At 43.3% G+C, this 22,428-nt stretch overlaps 1 protein-coding gene across 1 annotated transcript in view; it reads left to right on the forward strand.

Moving 5' to 3' along the window:
• SLCO3A1 (solute carrier organic anion transporter family member 3A1) overlaps positions 1-22,428 on the forward strand; it is a 490,895-nt gene that overhangs the window by 404,349 nt on the left and 64,118 nt on the right. The window contains exon 6 of the mRNA XM_075345971.1: positions 1,766-1,964. Within this exon, the coding sequence (XP_075202086.1) occupies positions 1,766-1,964 (199 nt within the window). The remainder of the gene's footprint in view (positions 1-1,765; positions 1,965-22,428) is intronic.

Consider the following 22,428-nt stretch of genomic DNA (forward strand, 5'->3'; position numbering starts at 1 on the left):
GTAATAAAGCCCAATCATACCCCAGCAGCCCCCCTGTACACAGCATGATGGCCCTCACAGCTCCCCTTTATTCAGTACTAGCTGTAGTACCCGGGCGTTTCCCGGGATAGTAACTGTCTCTCTGTCTCTCTCCCAGTCTCTGTCTGTGTGTCGCTTTCTGTCTGTCTCTCTGTTTGTGTTTTTCTTTGTCTGTCTGTGTCTATGTCTCTGTCTGTCTGTTTCTATCTCTCTGTCTGTATTTGTATCAGTCTATCTGTCTCCATCTCTGTGTCTGTCTTTCTCTCTCTATCTCTGTGTCTGTCTCTGTGTCTGTCTGTCTCTCTCTCTCCCCGTCTGTCTCTTTCCCCGTCTGTCTTTGTCTCTTTCCAGGTCTGTCACTTTCCAGGTCTGTCTCTTCCTAGGTCTGTCTCTTTCTAGGTGTGTGTCTTTGCCCGTCTGTCTCTTTGCCCGTCTGTCTCTTTGCCTGTCTGTCTCTTTCCAGGGTTGTCTCTTTGCCTTTCTGTCTCTTTCCAGGGTTGTCTCTTTGCCCATCTGTCTCTTTCCAGGGCTGTCTCTTTCCAGGGCTGTCTCGTTGCCCATCTATCTCTTTGCCCATTTATCTCTTTGCCCGTCTGTCTCTTTGCCCGTCTGTCTCTTTGCCCGTCTATCTCTTTGCCCGGCTGTCTCTTTACCTGGCTGTCTATTTGCCCAGCTGTCTCTGTCCAAGGCTGTCTCTTTCCAAGGCTGTCTCTTTCCAGGGCTGTCTCTTTCCAGGGCTATCTCTTTGTCCGCCTGTCTCTTTGGCCGTCTGTATGTTTGGCCGTCTGTCTCTTTCCAGGGTTGTCTCTTTGCCCGTCTGTCTCTTTCCAGGGTTGTCTCTTTGCCCATCTGTCTCTTTCCAGGGTTGTCTCTTTGCCCATCTGTCTCTTTCCAGGGCTGTCTCTTTGCCCGTCTGTCTCTTTGCCCGTCTATCTCTTTGCCCATCTATCTCTTTGCCCGTCTATCTCTTTGCCCGGCTGTCACTTTGCCCGGCTGTCACTTTGCCCGGCTGTCTCTTTGCCCGGCTGTCTCTTTCCAGGGCTGTCTCTATCCAGGGCTGTCTCTCTCCAGGTCTGTCTCTTTCCAGGGCTGTCTCTTTCCAGGTCTGTCTCTCTCCAGGTCTGTCTCTTTGCCCGTCTGTCTCTGTCTTTCTCTTTCCATGTCTGTGTCTCTGTCTGTGTCTCTGTCTGTCTCTCTCTATCCGTCTCACCACCGACATCATATTACCTCACACATAAGCTTCTTATAGTAACAGATTATTTTGTTCCTATAGCAACCACTGACCGTTGCTATTAATAGCCAGTAGCTCCCACCTCAATTCAGTTAAATGGCAGCAGGATTTTGGTGAATAACTGTAAAGTGCGGGGTTAAATTTTCCCTTCAAAACATAGTCTATGACGTTCCCTGGGTCACATGGGGCGTCTGTGCAAAATTTCGTGATTGTAAATGCGACGGTGCTGATTCCTTTAGCGGACACACACACACACACACACACACACACATATACATACACACACACACATATTTATGCACACACACATACACACACACATATTTATACACACACACATACATACACTGAGCTTTATATATTAGATAAGTCATTGAAACAGTAAAAGGTTACTATTGTACTGTAAGTCACAAGGATTTATATGTTTGATATGGGAAAATGATTAAGGAATGTTTTCAAAGCCCACAAAAATACTCTACAAGAAGGCTGTGGTAACCATATTGTGTCTTCTTCTAGGAATGACAGCAATACCTTGTGCATGCTTAGGCATTTTTCTTGGTGGACTTCTTGTGAAGAAATTAAGTCTTTCTGCCCTGGGAGCAATTAGAATGGCGATGCTGGTGAACCTGGTTTCCACTGCATGCTACGTGTCCTTTCTTTTCTTGGGCTGTGATACTGGTCCAGTAGCCGGAGTGACTGTTCCGTATGGGAACCTGTAAGTACTATTCCTTCCATTGTAAATCATGTTTATTACCTTCCACACTTACTCGGTGATGCATTTCTACAGTTATATTAAGGTCAAGTTTATGTAATTCATTAGATGGAACAGATGTCACTAAACGACTTTATAGCCGTGTCATTGTATAATATGGGCCAGCAGAACAAGCCGTTAAATACCGGCAGACAATATTTTAGGAGATTCTTTATGAAATGGCAGAGCTAAAACTGACACAATTACTCTACTTATGGCTAAGCCGACATAAATCTCCTCCATGCCGCAGTCTGGACACGCCACGTTTAGTCATCTTAAGTTATGTAGATTTTATTTTCCTGCAGACAACTGGGATGAACAAGTGTCGAGACAAACAAAAACACGGGCATTTATCCTCTTTATTCTCACTTTTATTACAGGCCAAAAAAATGATCTTTACGGTGATCATAAAAATGTTCCTGTAGTGTCCTGTACCATGTGCCATCTCATACACATGAATACTGGCAGCACATCATGACTCACTGGCCATATAGTCTGCACTTTGTGTGTGTTAGTTATAAATTCTCACTTTATGGATATGACATCCTTTACCCTTCTGAGAATTTTGTTACAGACTCCTATTTCTCAAAATATAAACTCCATACATTTTGATACAGGCAAATTTTGCCAGATCTTTACTAGAATGTGCTCTATCAAGTTCTGCTTCCATAGACAGATGCCATCATATTCACTCTGCAGGTTGCAATGGTAATGTGCCACAGACATTATCCAGTCAGAAGTTTTAGTATGGGACTTTTTTTTTGCCACCCAGCTGGACAGAATGGGTGTTTGTGCTGTCCAGCAGCTCAGCAGATGTTATCAGCTTATTACTGTGGCCAATAGGACAATACCACACTCTACTTAAACTCCTAAAATACTGCTGGACCATGCCAGTTGTTGTGCTTGGATTACCACTTGTATTCTGGTGCTATCCTCTTGCTGTGTGCTGATCTTGACACAACTTGTGACTCTGACTACATCTGACTCCGTGATAATCCTGCACTTGACATTGGCAATTTTGACTTTGCTTATTTTTGTCATGTCTAGGGATTCTGCACATGAGCAGGTCCATCGCTCTCCTACATGTGTTCTGGCTCCCCGGTGGGTCACCCATCACCCTTCGCTGGCCACGAGGGGCAGAGTGTTACTTTAGGGGTCGGAGCTTGCATGGGTGCCCACTCTGACCGAGTGGCTTGTACCCAGGGGGGTCGCAGGGAGGCAAGACGCCACTGATTCCAGCGATTTAGTCACTCAGGGGTCCCGGGACGCCGGGTCCCCTGGTGTGATCTGTTGCCAGCAGATACGGGATGCTGTATCCCCTGACACAGTCAGTTGGGGGATGTTCCCTCTATTCCACTCTCCCCCTCTCCTAATGTTCTGTGGACAGAAGGTGGGAAATGGGCATTGCCTCAGAGAGTCACATGAACTCTGGGAGGCAGATTTAAAAACTGGAAGGAGACAAACTATAGTGCGACTTATTGGAAGTAGCAATCCTCAGTTGAGGTTCTGATCTGGCATAAATTCTAGGTTATATGAAAAGGCTTGTTAAAGGGCCTCTTTTGACTTTTATGCGGGCATCACACGAGGCAATCTATCGTGCGATAGGTCGTCGGGGTCACGGTTTTTGTGACGCACATCCGGCTTCGTTGGCGATGTCATCCCATGTGACACCTATGAGCGATCGCAAATCGATGAGAAATCGTGTATCGTGTACTCGTCGTTTATTTTTAAAAAATTGTTTATTTTACTTTGCAGCGGTTGTTCATCGTACCCGGGGTAGAACACATCGCACTGGGTGACACCCCGGGAACGATGAAAACAGCTTACCTGCATCCCGCGGATCCCGCCGGCTATGCGGAAGGAAGGAGGTGGGCGGGATGTTTACGTCCTGCTCATCTCCGCCCCTCCGCTTCTATTGGCCAGCCGCTGTGTGACGTCGCTGTGACGCTGAACGTCCCACCCCCTTCAGGAAGTGGATGTTCGCCGCCCACAGCGACGTCGCTCAGCACGTAAGTACTTGTGACGGGGGTTAAACGACTTTGTGCGACACTGGCAGCGATTTGCCCGTGACGCACAAACGACGGGGGCGGGTATGATCGCACATGCGACCGCACGATAGATCGCATCGTGGAACGCCCACATTAGACTTGCTACATCTAATAGGTGGCATGTATCCGATAGAAAAATAGATTTTTCCATCGGATACATGATTGTTTGAGTTACCGTTGGCTCATTACCTTTTTGACTCTTATTATCTATGGCGCATATTTTGGATTTTTTTCAGTTGATAATGATTATTCCAATAGGTGGCACTAGAGTTTGTCTCCTTCCTCCCTGAAGAGACAATTTGAATATTACTCAGAGGAGCATTACAGCTATAACAGCCAGATTGGTTTGTCAGTCTCCGCAAGGATAAAAGTTTTCCCCTTAGACCCCAGTAGAGCTTCTCATTCAGCCAGATCAGATCTCATACTTTTAATTGAGGTTCTGATCTGGCATAAATCCTAGGCCATATGAAAAGGCTTGTTAAAGGGCTACTTTTGACTTTTAGGATTGCTACTTCCAATAGGTGGCACTAGAGTTTGTCTCCTTCCTCCCCAAAGAAACAATTCAAATATTAGCAAGCATTTGAGCTAGGACACTGCCACTCTCCACTATTACCTTCCAGATCGCAGGCAAAATAGGGCACCAGTCCACCGGGCACTCCTCTCCTCTCCAGGGATCGCTCCTCCAGACAGTAGCTACTTTCTACATAAGCCCAAAGGTCCTCATTTTAAGTCCAGGGCCCTGTATAAAAAATAACAGATCAACAGGTCAAGGTTGAGATTCCCATGTCACATGCTAGATGGAGTGACTAATGCCAAGTCTGTTCATGGTAGTTTTAACACACTGTATACATATAGGGTAAGCATGTTTCTGCTGCACCCAAAATGCTGTGTTGTACAGTACAAGCAAAGTGGATGGGATTTATAGAAATCTCCTGCCCACTGTGCTTCTATTAGATGCAATGTAAAGAGACACGCAGCGCTGCTTTCCAAGCCACAGCATGTCAATGTATACTTGCAAATATGCGAGTGTCACGAATGTGTCTGGACCTTCGGGTGCTGCTGCTAAGACCAGGTATAGAAGGGCCCGGTGATTGTCCAGATGTTAATGGATGCTGTCCCTTTAAGGGCTTGATTTAGGGTTTTTTTTTTGTTTCCTTGCCAGGTTGGAGGAGCCTTTCCTCCAGCTGGTAATTAAGGGCCTTTATAACGTGGGACCTCTCACTCCTCCAGTGCAGTTTCTACTCTTCAATTGGAGAAGTTGCTTGCTCAGCAGTGCATGTGGCTTCAGACTACTGTTGCTGTTTATTCTGAAGATTCCCTCTCAAGATAAGTTGTTATCTTTCCTTTTTCCCCTTTTGTTGTTTATTTTTGTGTTTGTTTTTCCCTCCGTGGATTGGTGGGTGGTGGGATTTAGTCCTAGGGTCTGGCTAGGAGACAGGGGCACGTTGGTGGGCCACACCTCCTAACCTTTATAGGTACTTGTGCTTTGAGGGCAAGCACAGGGCCCCCCAATGTCAGGGTCAGCGCAGGAGCCCCTGGTCACCCCCCCTCTTTGTGTTTCAGCCTCCCTTATTCCCAGGAGTCCACTTGCTGGGTGTCTCTCCCCACACCCAGTGTGACATTATAACCCGCCCAAAGAATTTCAGGATTCAAAGTGTGTTGTTGATGTTTACTTTGTGTTTGTATTATGGATCCTGTTTCTAAATTGACCCAGCAACTTTATAGCAAATCTCTCTTTGGAAGTTGCTGATATTAAAAAATCCATTCAGGAGAGAGTTGATGTGTCTGTTGCGTCCTGTTTAGAGCCAAAAATAGCATTTCCTGATCATTTTTCAGGAGGTAGAGAGAAATTAACAGCATTCAAGGAGGTCTGTAAATTATATTTTCATCTTGGGCCTCACTCCTCTGGAGCAGCTCAGCAGCGGGTCGGCATCATTATATCCCTCCTGCAAGGTGCTCCTCAGTCATGGGCATTTTCATTGCCGGAAGACGCCGCTTGTCTCCAGTCAGTCGAGGGCTTCTTCGAAGCTTTGGGTCTTATCTATGATGACCCTGACCGAGTCTTCTTAGCTGAGTCTAGATTACATCGGCTGTGGCAAGGAGATCGGTCAGCTGAAGCCTATTGTTCTGAATTTCGTAGATAGGCTACGGATACTAAATGGAATGATCCATCACTTACATAGTTACATAGTTACATAGTTACTAAGGTTGAAAAAAGACCTAGGTCCATCTAGTTCAACCTTCCTCCACCAGTTCTACATTTTGTCACTAAGTCATTTATAACCAACAATGTTTTGTGTACTGAGGAAATCATCCAGCCCTTTTTTAAAAGCTGTTATAGTATCTGCCATTACTACCTCTTGTGGTAGGGCATTCCACAGTCTGACTGCTCTAACTGTAAAGAAGCCTTTCCTATTTAGCTGTCGGAATCGCTTTTCTTCTACTCGCAGTGAGTGCCCCCTGGTCCTTAGTATTGTCTTTGGAAGAAATAAGTCATGTGCCAGTCCTTTATATTGACCACACATGTATTTATACATATAAATGAGATCTCCTCTGAGACGTCTCTTTTCTAAGCTAAACATATCTAACTTTTTCAACCTGTCATCATATGGGAGGCCTTCCATTCCTTGTAATAGTCTAGTTGCCTGCCTTTGAACTGACTCTAACTTCTGAATGTCCTTTTTAAAATGTGAAGCCCAAAACTGGATCCCATATTCCAGATGTGGCTTTACAAGTGATTTATAGAGGGGTAACAATGCGTTGGGATCACGGGATCTAATCTCTCATTTTATACACCCTAGAATCTTGTTTGCTTTTGCAGATGCTGCTTGACATTGAGTGCTGCTGCTCAGCTTATTTGTAATGAGAATACCCAAGTCCTTCTCCTGTTCTGTAGTCCCAAGTTTACTTCCATTTAATGTATACACAGTTATAGGATTACTCCGTCCTAGGAGCATTACTTTACATTTATCAACATTAAATCTCATTTGCCAAGTATCTGCCCATTCTGACATCTTATCCAGATCTTTTTGTAATATTGTACTATCAAGGACAGTTTTTAATATCCTACATAGTTTGGTGTCATCAGCAAAGACTGACACTTTATTATCAATCCCATCCACAAGGTCATTAATAAAGAGATTAAAAAGAATTGGTCCTAGCACAGATCCCTGCGGTACCCCACTGCTGACTATGGCCCATTTAGAGAATGTACCATTTATGACTACTCTTTGTTTCCTATCTTTTAGCCAATTCCTTACCCAGTTGCATATAGTTTTCCCTAGTCCTTGCATCTGGAGCTTTAGTATAAGGCTATTATGTGGTACAGTATCAAATGCCTTAGCAAAGTCCAAATAAATCACATCAGCTGCATTACCAATATCCAGGTTTGCACTTACCCCCTCATAGAACCCCGACAGGTTGGTTAGACACGACTTATCTTTCATGAATCCATGCTGTCTGTCAGTTATTATATTATTTTCTGCAACATATTTTTGCATGTCATCCCTTAAAATGCCCTCAAAAACTTTGCATACTACTGATATCAGGCTTACTGGACGGTAGTTGCCTGGATCTATCCTCTTACTTTCTAAAATATCAGTATCACATCAGCAATCCTCCAATCCTGAGGCACCAACCCTGTTACAAGCGAGTCTAAAAAGATGAGATACAGCGGTCTGTCAATTACGGAGCTCAATTCCCTCAATATTCGTGGATGAATGCCATCTGGCCCTGGGGATTTGTCAATGTTTAATTTACTCAGACCTAGGCGTACTTCTTCTTGTGTTAAATTAATTATATTGGGTGTTGAACTTTGATTTTTCACTTGTTGAATGATCCCTGGTACAGTCAGTTCCTTGGTGAACACAGATGAGAAATGCCTATTTAATATCTCAGTCTTTTGTTTGGCGATTTTTGTTTCAGTAGCTAGTTTTGCTTGTTTGATTTCTTTTTTGCATTTCCTATTGATATCTTTATACTCCTGAAATGCTATTTCTGTATTCTCAGCCTTCAAGATTTTAAACGCCCTTTGTTTTTGTTTTATTATACTTTGTACAGTCTTATTTATCCATAGTGGTTTCATTTTATTACCAGAGGGTATACGTTTTTTACAGGACTCTAGCAGTATATCCTTAAACTTTCCCCATTTATGTTCAGTATCCCCAGTTACCATGACTTTGTCCCAAGCTACACATTTAAGCTCTTAGAAGAGGGGAGCCAGCACTGCTCATGAATGGCATGCAACAATGAAAAAATAAAAAGTGTAAAATTCACAAATTCATTCCTACTGTAACAATTCAATGAGATTTTTTGCAAGTTATTGATCAATGATTTGAGCCCCCCTGCCCCGTCACGGCAAATCTCTATAGGGGGGTCCCTACACTATGTTATAAATTAATATCGTACCATAAGGTCTCATATAATGACTTGAACAGGACCATATAAGAACACCACTTACCTGGGGAATGTCAGAACCGCTCCCATGCTGCAAGGACTGACAACTGCGAATAAAGGCAGCCCAGGTGCCAGTGTATGTGGCAGAACCACACACACCAGCACAATGTCAGAACTGGCCCTCACAGTGCCAGACCAGCAAGCATGGATGAAGGGCGGAACAGCCTCAGGCAGGTGGTGCTTAAATAATGATGCCTATGGACCAGGGGGCGGTGGCTGTGTGTGAACAGGCACCAACATGAATTTTGATGGCAACAGAAGGAATTTGCAAACCACACTGGGCGTGCACGGCATGGTGGCGGTCAACCACCGACCAGTAAACGCAAAGAAGAGGGGAGCCAGCACTGCTCATGAATGGCATGCAACAATGAAAAAATAAAAAGTGTAAAATTCACAAATTCATTCCTACTGTAACAATTCAATGAGATTTTTTTGCAAATTATTGATCAATGATTTGATTTGTTTGATTTATTTTTTGCATTTCCTATTGATATCTTTATACTCCTGCAATGCTATTTCTGTATTCTCAGCCTTCAAGATTTTAAACACCCTTTGTTTTTGTTTTATTATACTTTGTAGTCTTATTTACCCATAGTGGTTTCATTTTATTCCGGGACATTTTATTACCAGAGGGTATACGTTTTTTACAGGACTCTAGCAGTATATCCTTAAACTTTCCCCTTTTATGTTCAGTATCCCCAGTTACCATGACTTTGTCCCAAGCTACACATTTAAGCTCTTCCCTTAATTTGTTGAAATCAGCTTTCATAAAATTCCAGGTTTTAGCATTTCCCCTTTGAAATGTTCTATTGAATATTACATTGAAGCTTACCATATTATGATCGCTGGTGCCCAAGTGCTCCCGGACCTGTAGATCTGAAATTGTATCCGGTCTATTTGATCTTGACCTAGAAGTCAGTTTTGTCATGGTCTCTCTGAGAAACTTAAAGATGCTCTCACAGTGTATGATATTCCTACTTCTCTAGAGGCTGCCATGTCTTTAGCTATACGTGTTGACAGACGCCTCCGTGAGAGAAAGAGTAGAACGTTTTTCCAGATGACATGTCTAGAGGTGAAATGTTTTCCTCTGGAAGACTATCTGGGGGTGAGGGGTGGGGGATTGTGGCAGATGAACCCATGCAGCTTGGTGGAGCCACCACTTTCCGTGCCTCTCCTGTCGTTCGCAAAAGGACAGGAGCGTGGGGTTTTTTTCGCGTTAATCCCGGTCATTTTGTTGGAGCTTGCCCCCTTATTCCTAAACGTCCTGGGGTTCCTGAGTCTCATGTTACAGTTGGTGGGGTGGAAGCAGTTAAGCAGGTTATGTCTTTTTCTTTTACCTGTAGTTCCCATTTTCTCCTGCCTGCCGAGGTGGCGCTGGAGAACAAAACTATTGTGTTATTGTGGATAGTGGTACCGAGGTTTGTTTGGTGGATCCCCTTTTCGCTAAAGAGCATGGTTTGCCTTTCAGTACCTTAAATAACCCCATTTCCATTTTTGCCATTGACTCTGCACTACTTGCTCACAGACATTTGTCTCAGATGGTACATGGTATTAAATTAACAATGGGATCCTTGCATCATGAGATGATTTCATGCTACATGTTGGAAGGTCTTCCCACTCCTGTTGTTCTGGGTTTACCTTGGTTGATTAAACATAACCTCATAGTAGATTAGCAGGTGTGACTTATTTCGGATTGGAGTGACTTTTTTTATGATAACTGTTTGGGGACTGCCTTATCCGCTGTCTCTCCTGTCTCTCTTCCATCATTTCTTTTTGATTATGACGATGTTTTCTCTGAGAAAGGATGTCAGGACCTTCCCCCTCATCAGGTGTATGACTGTGCTATTAATCTTGTTCCCGGAGTTAAGCTTCCCAAATCTAGACTGCATAATTTATCGGGGCCTGAGAGACAGGCCATGAAGGAATTTATTGCCGAAAGTCTAGAGAAGGGACATATAAAACCTTCATCTTCGCCGGTGGTGGCAGGCTTTTTCTTTGTTAAAAAAAAAGATGGAGGCCTTTGTCCTTGTTTGGACTTCCGGGAACTGAATCTTATTACAGTCCATGACCAGTACTCTCTTCCTCTGATTCCTGATCTATTTAGCCAGGTGGTGCGAGCTAAGTGTTTCTCCAAGTTGGACTTGAGGGGGGCATACAACTTGGTTAGGATCAAGGAGGGGGACGAATAGAAAACCGCTTCCAATACCCCTGACGGTAATTTTGAGGGTCTGGTTATGCCATTTGGTCTCATTAATGCCCCTGGTGTGTTTCAGCACTTTAATAATGACATTTTCTATCATCTAGTGGGTAGATTTGTGGTGGTCTATCTTGATGACATTTTGATTTATTCACTTGATTTAGCAACTTATGAAGCTCATGTCCGACAGGTTTTTAAAATATTATGGGAGAGTACCTTGTAGGCCAAACTTGAAACATGTGTGTTTTCTGTGCAGGAGGTGCAGTTTCTGAGGTACCTCTTGTCTCCCACTGGTTTTCAGATGGATCCCGAGAAGGTTAAGGTTGTGTTGGCCTGGGATCGTCCGGAAAGCCTGAAAGCCCCCACAGCAATTTTTGGGGTTTACGAATTTTTATCTGAAATTCATCAAGAATTAATCTGAGATCGTTAAACCTCTTACCGATCTAACGAAAAAAGGTGCAGATTTTTCTACATGGTCTGATTCTGCTCAGCAGGCCTTCTCTTCTTTGAAGAGGTGTTTTTCTACTGTTCCCATACTTTGCCAACCTTCCGTTTTGCAGCCTTTCATCGTGGAAGTCGATGCGTCAGAGGTAGGGGTTGGGGCAGTTTTTTCGCAGGGGCAGTCGCCTGTTAAATGGCGTCCGTATACATTTTTTCTAAGAAGCTCTCCGCTGCGGAGAGAAATTATGACATAGGTAATAGAGAGCTCCTTGCTATTAAATTGGCATTTGAGGAGTGGCATCATTGGTTGGAGGGGGCAGGTCATCCTATTACTGTCATTACCGATCCTAAGAATTTGTCCTATTTAGCATCTGCCAAGTGTCTTAACCCCAGACAGGCCAGATGGTACCTGTTTTCTACTAGGTTTAATTTTACTGTCACCTACCGTCCTGGGGTTAAGAACATCAAGACGGACGCTCTATCATGTAGTTTTCCCAAGGGTGGTGATCAGGAGAATCACGTTCCCATTCTGCAACAGGGGGTGGTTGTTTCAGCTCTTTGTCCTGACTTAGAGATTGCTGTTTTGGAGGATCAGGGAGACTCTTCTACCTCCTGTCCTATAGGGAGACTTTTTGTGCCCTCTGACCTGCATTACCGACTGATCCACGCTCATCATGGCTCTGTGCTTACCGGACACCCGGGTAGTAAGGCAACCTTGGACCTTGTGTTCCGTCGTTTTTGGTGGCCGGGGTTGCACAAGGAGGTAGCCGACTTTGTGACTGCTTGTGTTGTTTGCACTCGCGCCAAAGTCCCGCATACTCATCCGTCAGGGTCTCTTTTGCTGTTGACCATTCCGAATAGGCCATAGATGCACATTCCCATGGATTTTATCACAGATCTTCCTGTGTCGGCTGGTAAAACTGTGGTATTGGTGGTGGTTGACATGTTTAGCAAGATGGCACATTTTATTGCCTTACCTGTTCTTCCCAACGCCAAGACTCTGGTGGCACTCAGTTTGTCTCCAGGTTCTGGAAGGCTTTTTGCACTCGTTTGGTTGTTCAGTTGTCTTATTCCTCCGCATTCCATCCTCAGTCTAAAGGCGGCGTTACACGCTATGATTTATCTGACGATATGTCGTCAGGGTCACGGTTTCCGTGATGCACATCCGGTATCGTTAGCGACGTCGTTGCGTGTGACACCTACGTGCTACTCTTAACAATCGCAAATAGGTTGAAAATCGTTGATCGTTGACACGTCGTTCAGTTTCAAAATATTGTTCGTTGTTTGGATCGCAGTAGACATATTGGAACGTTTGACACCCTGCATTCGACGAAAAACATCCAAATGACCGCCTTGGTTAAACAATATATTGCTGATCGCTGTTGCATCGTTTGTGAGATCATTACGTGTGACCGCAAATAAACGACCTATGTGCGATCTGGGCAAATCGTATCTGGGCGTGTCACATCGTTTAAGAGATCGTCAGATAAATCGCAGCGTGTAAAGCGGCCTTTACAGTCAGACAGAGCGAACCAACTAGAACTTGGAGACCTATTTGAGGTGTTTTATTGCTGAGAACCAGGAGGATTGGGCATCCTTTTTGCCTTTGGCCGAATTTGCCATTAACAACTGGGGCAATGAGTCCACTGGTCAGTCACCATGTTTTGGTGTAAATGGTTTCCATCTTCAGTTTGGTATCTTTTGTAGTGGGAGGCCTTTGAGGGTTCCTGAACTGGAGCGTTTTGCCTCCTCTCTCTCATTGGTTTGGCGAGGGGTTCTGAGCAATCTGAGACGTATGGGAGACAGGTATAAATGCATGGCTGACAGAAAGCGTGTACCTGGTCCGGACTTGGTTGTGGATGATCTGGTGTGGTTCTCGACACGTAACATTAAGTTGAAGGTGCCTTCGTGGAAACTGAGTCCTAGGTTCATTGGCCCATTCAAGATTTCTACCATCATCAACCCAGTGGCTTTCGTCTTGAGCTGCCTCCCGCCCTCAAAAAATCCATAATGTCCCTACTTAAGAAGTTCCTACTTAAGAAGTCCCTACTTAATAAGTATGTCGCTCCGGCCGTACCGTCTCCATTGCCTCCTGTGCCCATTTTGGTTGCAGGGAATCTTGAGTTTGAAATTTCCAGAATCTTGGATTCCCATCTTCTGTGCAATTCCTTGCAATATTTAGTACATTGGAGAGGTTACGGTCCAGAGGACAGGAGTTGGGTTCCGGCATCTGAAATGAACGCTGCCAGGTTGATTCGTGCTTTTCATAGGGCACATCCTGCCAAACCAGGCCCTGAGTGTCCGGAGGTCACTCCTAGGAGGGGGGGTACTGTCACAGATGTGTCTGGACCTTCAGGTGCTGCTGCTGGGACCAGATGCAGAAGGGCTCGGCAATTGTACAGATGTTAATGGACGCTGTACCTTTAAGAGCTTGATTTAGTTTTTTTTTCTGTTTCCTTGCCAGGTTGGAGGAGCCTTTCCTCCAGCTGGTAATTAAGGGCCTTTATAACGTGGGGCCTCTCACTCCTCCAGTGCGGGTTCTACTCTTCATTTGGAGAAGTTGCTTGCTCGGGAGTGCATGTGGCTTCAGACAACTGTTGCTGTTTATTCTGAAGATTCCCTCTCAAGATAAGTTGTTGTTGTCTTTCCTTTTTCCCCTTTTGCTGTTTATTTTTGTGTTTGTTTTTCCCTCTGTGGATTGGTGGGTGGTGGGATTTAGTCCTAGGGTCTGTCTAGGAGACAGGGGCACGTTGGTGGTCCACACCTCCTAAGCCTTATAGGTACTTGTGCTTTGAGGGCAAGCACAGGGCCCCCCAGTGTCAGAGTCAGCGCAGGAGCCCCTAGTCATCCCCTCTCTTTGTGTTTCAGCCTCCCTTATTCCCAGGAGTCCACTTGCTGGGTGTCTCTCCCCACACCCAGCGTGACAGCGAGTGTTCTTAGCGGGAGAACACAGTGAAAATACGCTGCTCCCAGAATCCTGATTATGGGCACAGATGCTACATTCTCCCACAGAGAACACTAGCGTCTCTGGAAGAGGAATAACACTGCTTCCAGAACGCAGTGTCTTCCGGATCGTGGGCACGTACCCTTAAAGAGTAATACAACTATTGTTGGTCCTCTTGTAACGCTTATCTTGAGATTTCTCGAGCCATGAATAAAGGTAAAAAAGAAAATAATCTATTTTGTTTTGTGATCAACAATGTAGATATTGATAAAAATTTGAAAATATATTTCAGTCTTGTATGTACTCATTGGAATCTGTAGGGTACTTCACTTTTTCAGTATTTCACCACTTTAGTATCTCCACTATTTTATAAAAAAACAATCAGGTTCAGCAGAACAATGGTGATGCCCAGAGTGGTAACTATAGGGGTGCAGATGACAGCAGCAGGATGTCTAAGTGAGAAGGAAGGCATACTCTATCCGCTACTTACCAACATCCCCATTGGTAAAATAGAGATGTCCTCCCATAAGTTCCATAAGACTACCATAGGAATTTTCAAAAGAAATTGAAGCACACACTATTGTTTGGGGTTTACCCATGACATACCCAAATTTGTCAATGTTGTTTCTGAAAACTTTGGAGAGTCTTGGCCAATTTAGGACCACAGTGGTCCATGTGAAAAGGAATGTAGATCAGTTTGATATGACTTGTAGCACATTCGACAGAGCTGGAACCACAGATTAGAAGGTATATTACTATGGCTGCATAAAGACCAAAAATGGCCACCTTAAAAAACTATCTAAATAAATTTCAGCCAGATCTCGTAACAATCATTGATATTGAAAGACTTTTTCCTGCAAGAATCAGAAATAAATGGCATACCTGCTGGTTTACAGTCCTGGAGTACTGTTCTCTGCTTTTTTTACTTCAATGATTGTTCAGCATAATGGAACTTTGTAAAGTGACAGATCATATCCAATGTACGCTTGGACTCATTCCAGCTGTCACTAGGGCGCTTGCTCTATGGATAAAAACTAATGTGAATCATCCCAGTTGGTTTATAAAATGACATTGAAAGACAGAAGCTGCCCATGTCAAACTGTTAATGAAATAATAACTATGTAAAGAGAGCTTTCCGTACTTAAGCAATGAAATATGGGCCATGGACATGTTATTCAGACAGTTATATACAACAGATGTATAAATACACAACTTTAAATAGAAACGATCAAATGAATAGAATATGAACAGTATTGCATTGCTTTAACCTTACACTTCTAACGATATGATTTTCTGAAAAGCCTGTAATCATTGCACAGGTTAAATCCACACAAGTTGGTTGCAGAAATGTCAGCAACTGATCCATTCATTTGAATGGGCTTAGAGAAATCCATGTGATTGCTGCAGAAACAAGAACAAGCCATTACATATGATGGGGATTCTGCCACACATCCAGGGCAATTCCTTGGGAAAGCCACATTGTAAACATGCAAGGTCCAATTTATTAGGACTGGCATTTTGCATATGTGTCGCCCGGGGACCAGGGGGTACTCAGATCCAGGCCACGAGGTCACTTCTGTGGGTATCACGGCGGCGTGACCCGGTCTGTAATCCCAGGCTCCACAGTAAAAGGGGATTTGGTAAGGGAGATTTATTTTGTCCGTGACGCCACCCACGGTTGTGGTGATTGGAACACCACCGCTGCTCTGGACGGGGATCCCGGGAGTGATGATATGGAGCAGCTAGATGTTATTTCTCCCCTCCGTGGGTAGGGGGTTAGTTGTCCCGGGGCCCGGTGATGGGGTAAGCAGGGAGCAGGGCGCAGTGCTGCGGTGCGGTGCCTGAAGGCATGGGCGTACTCACAAGTAGTTCACACAGAGTCACTGGTAACTAGGAACTGCCGGTGTCCGCAGCCTTCGGTACGGGGTGTTAGTGTCCCACACACGGTGCAGCAGCCCTTGTTGTTCTTTCCCTGCAGCCAGGTGCCTCTCTCTCCACTCTCTTCCTCCTCTCCTCAGCCGGGAACGGGGAATCCACTCCCCTGCAGTGATCCGGGTCACCCAGGTACCGGGGGCCACTACCCTGCCCGGCTACCTCTGGCCCCTTCCTCACTCGCAGCCTGTCCCGGCCCTCTCGGAGCACGCTTCACTTTCAGCCTGGGAGCTACAACTCCAGGCTCCTCTTCTGTCTGTCTCTCCAAACACTCTCCTCCAGCCCCTCCCCTCTGCTCTGCTTTTCTCTTACACTGGGGGCTGTGGCTTGTCCTGCTGCACCGGTGTGAGATCAGATTACCAAGGAGGATTAACTCTTTCTGTGACAACCTGGCTTTGCCAGGGCGTCACACATACTAGACCTAATAAAGGGACCGTAGGAGTGGGATGGCTCAATTCATTAGGAGGTGCCCGTCACTTAATGAATTAGGGTAGGCTCACACGAACGTATGACTCGGACGAGTGCAATGTGAGAAAATCTTGCATTGCACTGGGACCAATGTTAGTTAATGAGGGAGAGCACATGGTCAGCTTTTTTCTCATCCAGATTCTGTATGAGCAAAAAGTTGCAGAATGCTGCGATTGTCAGTGAGAGACATGTCACTTGCACCGATACAAGTCTATGGGTGCGAGTGAAACATTGGACTGCATTCGGATGACATCCGAGTGCAGTGCGATATACGCACAGGCTGACAGTGGAGGAGATGGAGAGATTAATCCCTCCCGCTCCTCCGCAGCTGTGACCCGATCGCAGGATTGGATCACAGTAGCATGACAATTGGCTCACGCTAAAGTCTATAAAGATTGCAGCATACTTCTATTGCGGATACAGACAAAAGGTTTATTTACAGTGATTGGTCAACACAGACGTGAAAAAACAGTATGTTTGTGGCACGGGTGACAATTTCTGACATTTGGATCTAGTCGGTCTTTACTCATATAGTTGCACATAAATATAAACAGAGAATGAAATTACTAATGTGCACAAATAAACCTTTCGTCTGCATCCGCAATACAAGTGTGCTGCAATCTTTTAGGACTTTAGGACCTAAGGGACTGAGAACTCTCTTTGCTAGCACCTTAGTTTTCTAGTTTCCATGTGCTCACCATCTTTTTTACTAAAGGGGGCTTTATACGCACCGACATCGCTAGCGATGTCGCTGGTGAAAGCACCCGCCCCCTTTGTTTGTGCGTCACGGCAAATCGCTGCCCGTGGTTCACAATATCGTTAGGAGCCGTCACACGGACTTACCTGCCTAGCGACATCGCTGTGGCCGGCGAACCGCCTCCTTTCTAAGGGGGCGGTTTGTGCGGCATCACAGCGGCGTCGCTCAGCGGCCTCCCAATAGAAGCAGAGGGGCAGAGATGAGCAGCCGTAACATCCCGCCCTCCTCCTTCCTTCCTTATTGCCGGCGGCTGCAGGTAAGCTGTAGTTCATCGTTCCCAATGTGTCACACATAGCGATGTGTGCTGCCTCGGGAACGACGAACAACCTGCGTCCTCAACAATCAACGATTTTTTGAAAATGAATGATGTGTCAACGATGGACGGTATGGTGAGTATTTTTCATCGTTAACGGCCGCACGGTGTCACACACAATGACGTCGCTACCTATGCCGGAAGTGCGTCACAGAATCCGTGACCCCGGCGATATATCGTTAGATACATCGCTGCGTGTAACGGGGCCATTAGACTCAGCTCACACTCGCAGCAGAGCGGGAGCCGAGGGTCATTAGCACATCGCATCCGATGCACTTGCATCGGATACCATACCATCATGTGAATCTAGCCTTAAGGGCATCTTACACCTGACATCCGTTACCACCAGTAATGTTACTCTAGTAAGGTACCAAAGTCCATTTCTGATGAAAAATATGCCAAACATAGATATTGATGATTTCAATGGGTTGGCTTAACCAAACCTTGCCCATGTGCTGACCTTTGGAAAAAATTGGCTGACATTTTCATAAAAACCTTAACATTTGCAGACTTTGATTTGCGCCATTTGAGGGTGTTTTACACCAGAAAACTCATGAAAACACTTTTATGAATAGATCTATCAGTCGTATTGGGATTTCATAAGGATTTGCAGTGCAGTCTTTAGGGTAAAATCCACTATGAAAATCTCTAGTAACAATTGACATGCTGCAGAATAAAAATCTACATTAAATATAAATCTTACTTGAATTTTTTTTATTGCACAGATTTCATTTGGTAACAATATTCTGCCTGCAAATAAACCATGAATCAATAATTTTAACAGATTAGACAGATTTCACTTCTTTCCTTTGTACTGATTACTGATGAATACGGTTGAGCAAACAGATTTGTGCTGCCCTGGTGCATCAGTCCTTCATTGCGGTATTCTTCCAAGAAATAAATTAATACTTTGTTAACTGGCTCTTACTTTGTCCTTGTAAAAAAAATGACAAAAACACAGACACTGAGTACGGCGTTCTAAGGACATATTTTATTTTTTAGACAAATGTATTCACATATTTAGTCTTTTTTCAGACGGCGTCTTCAGTTTTTATTAAATGCATGTGCCAGAAATGCTCCGTCTTTATATGTTACACGGAAGCCTATTAATTAGTTATTTAAAATATATATATATATATATATATATATATATATATATATATATATATATATATATATATATGTACCGTATATATGTATATATACAGTCATATGAAAAAGTTTGGGCACCCCTATTAATGTTAACCTTTTTTCTTTATAACAATTTGGGTTTTTACAACAGCTATTTCAGTTTCATATATCTAATAACTGATGGACTGAGTAATATTTCTGGATTGAAATGAGGTTTATTGTACTAACAGAAAATGTGCAATCCACATTTTATCAAAATTTGACCGATACAAAAGTATGGGCACCCTTATCAATTTCTTGATTTGAACACTCCTAACTACTTTTTACTGACTTACTAAAGCACTAAATTGGTTTTCTAACCTCATTGAGAATGGAACTTCATAGGCAGGTGTATCCAATCATGAGAAAAGGTATTTAAGGTGGCCACTTGCAAGTTGTTCTCCTATTTGAATATCCTATGAAGAGTGGCATCATGGGCTCCTCAAAACAACTCTCAAATGATCTGAAAACAAAGATTATTCAACATAGTTGTTCAGGGGAAGGGTACAAAAAGTTGTCTCAGAGATTGAAACTGTCAGTTTCCACTGTGAGGAACATAGTAAGGAAATGGAAGAACACAGGTACAGTTCTTGTTAAGCCCAGAAGTGGCAGGCCAAGAAAAATATCAGAAAGGCAGATAAGAAGAATGGTGAGAACAGTCAAGGACAATCCACAAACCACCTCCAAAGACCTGCAGCATCATCTTGCTGCAGATGGTGTCAATGTGCATCGGTCAACAATACAGCGCACTTTGCACAAGGAGAAGCTGTATGGGAGAGTGATGTGAAAGAAGCCGTTTCTGCAAGCATGCCACAAAAAGAGTCGCCTGAGGTATGCAAAAGCACATTTGGACAAGCCAGTTACATTTTGGAAGAAGGTCCTGTGGACTGATGAAACAAAGATTGAGTTGTTTGGTCATACAAAAAGGCGTTATGCATGGAGGCAAAAAAACACGGCATTCCAAGAAAAGCACTTGCTACCCACAGTAAAATTTGGTGGAGGTTCCATCATGCTTTGGGGCTGTGTGGCCAATGCCGGCACCGGGAATCTTGTTAAAGTTGAGGGTCGCATGGATTCAACTCAGTATCAGCAGATTCTTGACAGTAATGTGCAAGAATCAGTGATGAAGTTGAAGTTACGCAAGGGATGGATATTTCAGCAAGACAATGATCCAAAACACCACTCCAAATCTACTCAGGCATTCATGCAGAGGAACAATTACAATGTTCTGGAATGCCATCCCAGTCCCCAGACCTGAATATCATTGAACATCTGTGGGATGATTTGAAGCGTGCTGTCCATGCTCGGCGACCATCAAACTTAACTGAACTGGAATTGTTTTGTAAACAGGAATGGTCAAATATACCTTCATCCAGGATCCAGGAACTCAAAGCTACAGGAAGCGACTAGAGGCTGTTATTTTTGCAAAAGGAGGATCTACAAAATATTAATGTCACTTTTATGTTGAGGTGCCCATACTTTTGCACCGGTCAAATTTAGTTTAAATGCGGATTGTACATTTTCTGTTAGTACAATAAACCTCATTTCAATCCAGAAATATTACTCAGTCCATCAGTTATGAGATATATGAAACTGAAATAGCTGTTGCAAAAACCCAAATTGTTATAAAGAAAAAAGGTTAACATTAATAGGGGTGCCCAAACTTTTTCATATGACTGTGTATGTATATATATATATATATATATATATATATATATATATATATATATATATATATATATATATATATATATTAATTAAACTTTTTCCACCTATAATATCATCAATATTCTGTACAAATCAATAGAGGAACAAACAAATGTTTTTGGGCAGAATAAGAAAAATAAAGAACTAAAATAATATAGTTACTTATATATCTTTAAAATAATGCTTTGTTGACCTATCCTTTAAAGTTTTGACACCATTTAGTCTTTTTAGGTAGGACTCAGTATGGCACATCTAGAATTTGCCATCTTTCCAACTCTTCTTTTCAGTAGAGCTTCCAAATCTGTCATATTGATATCTCCTGTGTACAGCGCCCTCTTCAGGTCACCCACAGATTTTCAATTGAATTCACGTATGGGCTCTGGCTGGACCATTCTAAAACTTTGAAATTCTTCTATTCTTTTGTTGATTTGGAGGTATGCTTTGGGTTATTCTCAGGGTAAAACGGGAAATTCTTCATCATCTTCAGTTTTTAGACAAAGAACTGAAGGTTTTGATGCAAAATTGACTGATATTTGAAACTGTTCATTATTCCCTCCACTTTCACTAAAGCTCCAGCTGTCAAATAATAGCCTCAAAGCCTAATGCTGCCTCCAACATGTTTCACTGTGGGTATGGTGTTCTTTTCGTGAGTCACAGTGTTGGCTTTGGACAAACATACCTTTTGGAATTATGGCCAAAAAGTTAAACCTTTGTCTCATTAGACCATAACACATCTTCCTGCAGCATTTTGGCAGACGTAATATAGGTTTTTGCAAAATATAGACAGACTTTGATGTTTTTCTTGGCAAGAAAAGGCAATTCTTGACAGATGTTCAGTTCTAGGTCACTGTTAAGTTAAAGTTAAACCATTTCTTCATGACCGTCTTGTGTTCCATTGTGTATATAATGCCCAGGAAAAAAAAAATTGTACACATCTGCTAACTGATCATTTTCAACAATGAGACCCTTTGCTGTGTTGTAAAGTGTTTACAGACCATGACTTAAGCTGTAATATGCAATTAAAATAATGTTATGAAAATCCTGCTTGATCAGCTAAACATTATATGTGGTTAATCAGAATCACAGTAAATGATGGCGACTGTGCACTGACTACTGTTCATCATGCGTTTAAATGTGATTAGCTAATACTGGACACAACTACATCCCCAATTATAAGAGGGTGATTTTCTTCAGGTTATGGGTGACATTAACGCTATGCTCACACACTGAATATTTACTTAACAACAAAGATGCAGTGTTTTTGGCCCCAAAAAAATGCACCTGCGGCAGAAATGCATGAAAAATGCATACTTTTTTTTAAGCATTTTTGCCACACATTTTACCGCATTTTCCCCAATGCATTTTTCAAGTAAAATCTATTGACTGGAAAGTCTCAAACGCTGGCAAAAAACACAAATATATTGACATGCTGCATCTTGAAAAACGCAGCCAAGATGCAGCCAAAAAAAGATGCACAGTGTAAACAGCAAAATAGAAATCTCATAGACTTTGCTGGGAGAAGGAAATGCATGCATTTAGGTGCATCTTTGTGACCTCAAAAATGCACCAAAAATGCAGTAAAAGATACAGAGTGTGAACATAGCCTAAAGGTGCAACAAGTTCTAAAATCATTATTTTTATATGATCTTGTATAACAAAAACTGGCATTTTAGCAGGGTTTGTAGACTTTTTGTATCTATTGTACATGTTTTTAGTGCATGTCATTATATAGAACTAGAAGGTGGCCCGATTCTACGCATCGGGTATTCTAGAATTTACGTATTGTGTAGTTCATGTATGATTTTTGTTATATATATATATAGATGTTGTTGTGTGTAGTTACCAAGTGTTTGTGTAGGGCGCTGTACATGTTCTGAGTGTCGCGGGGGGTGAGAGCGGTGTTGTATGTGTGTTGCGTGTGTTGCGTTGTTTGTGGAGCGCTGTGTGTCTGTAGCGTTGTGTGTGTGTGTGTGTTGTGCGGTTTGTGTGTGTGTGG

The sequence above is a fragment of the Anomaloglossus baeobatrachus genome, chromosome 4 (assembly GCF_048569485.1).
Source record: "Anomaloglossus baeobatrachus isolate aAnoBae1 chromosome 4, aAnoBae1.hap1, whole genome shotgun sequence".
Classification (NCBI taxonomy): Eukaryota; Metazoa; Chordata; class Amphibia; order Anura; family Aromobatidae; genus Anomaloglossus; species Anomaloglossus baeobatrachus.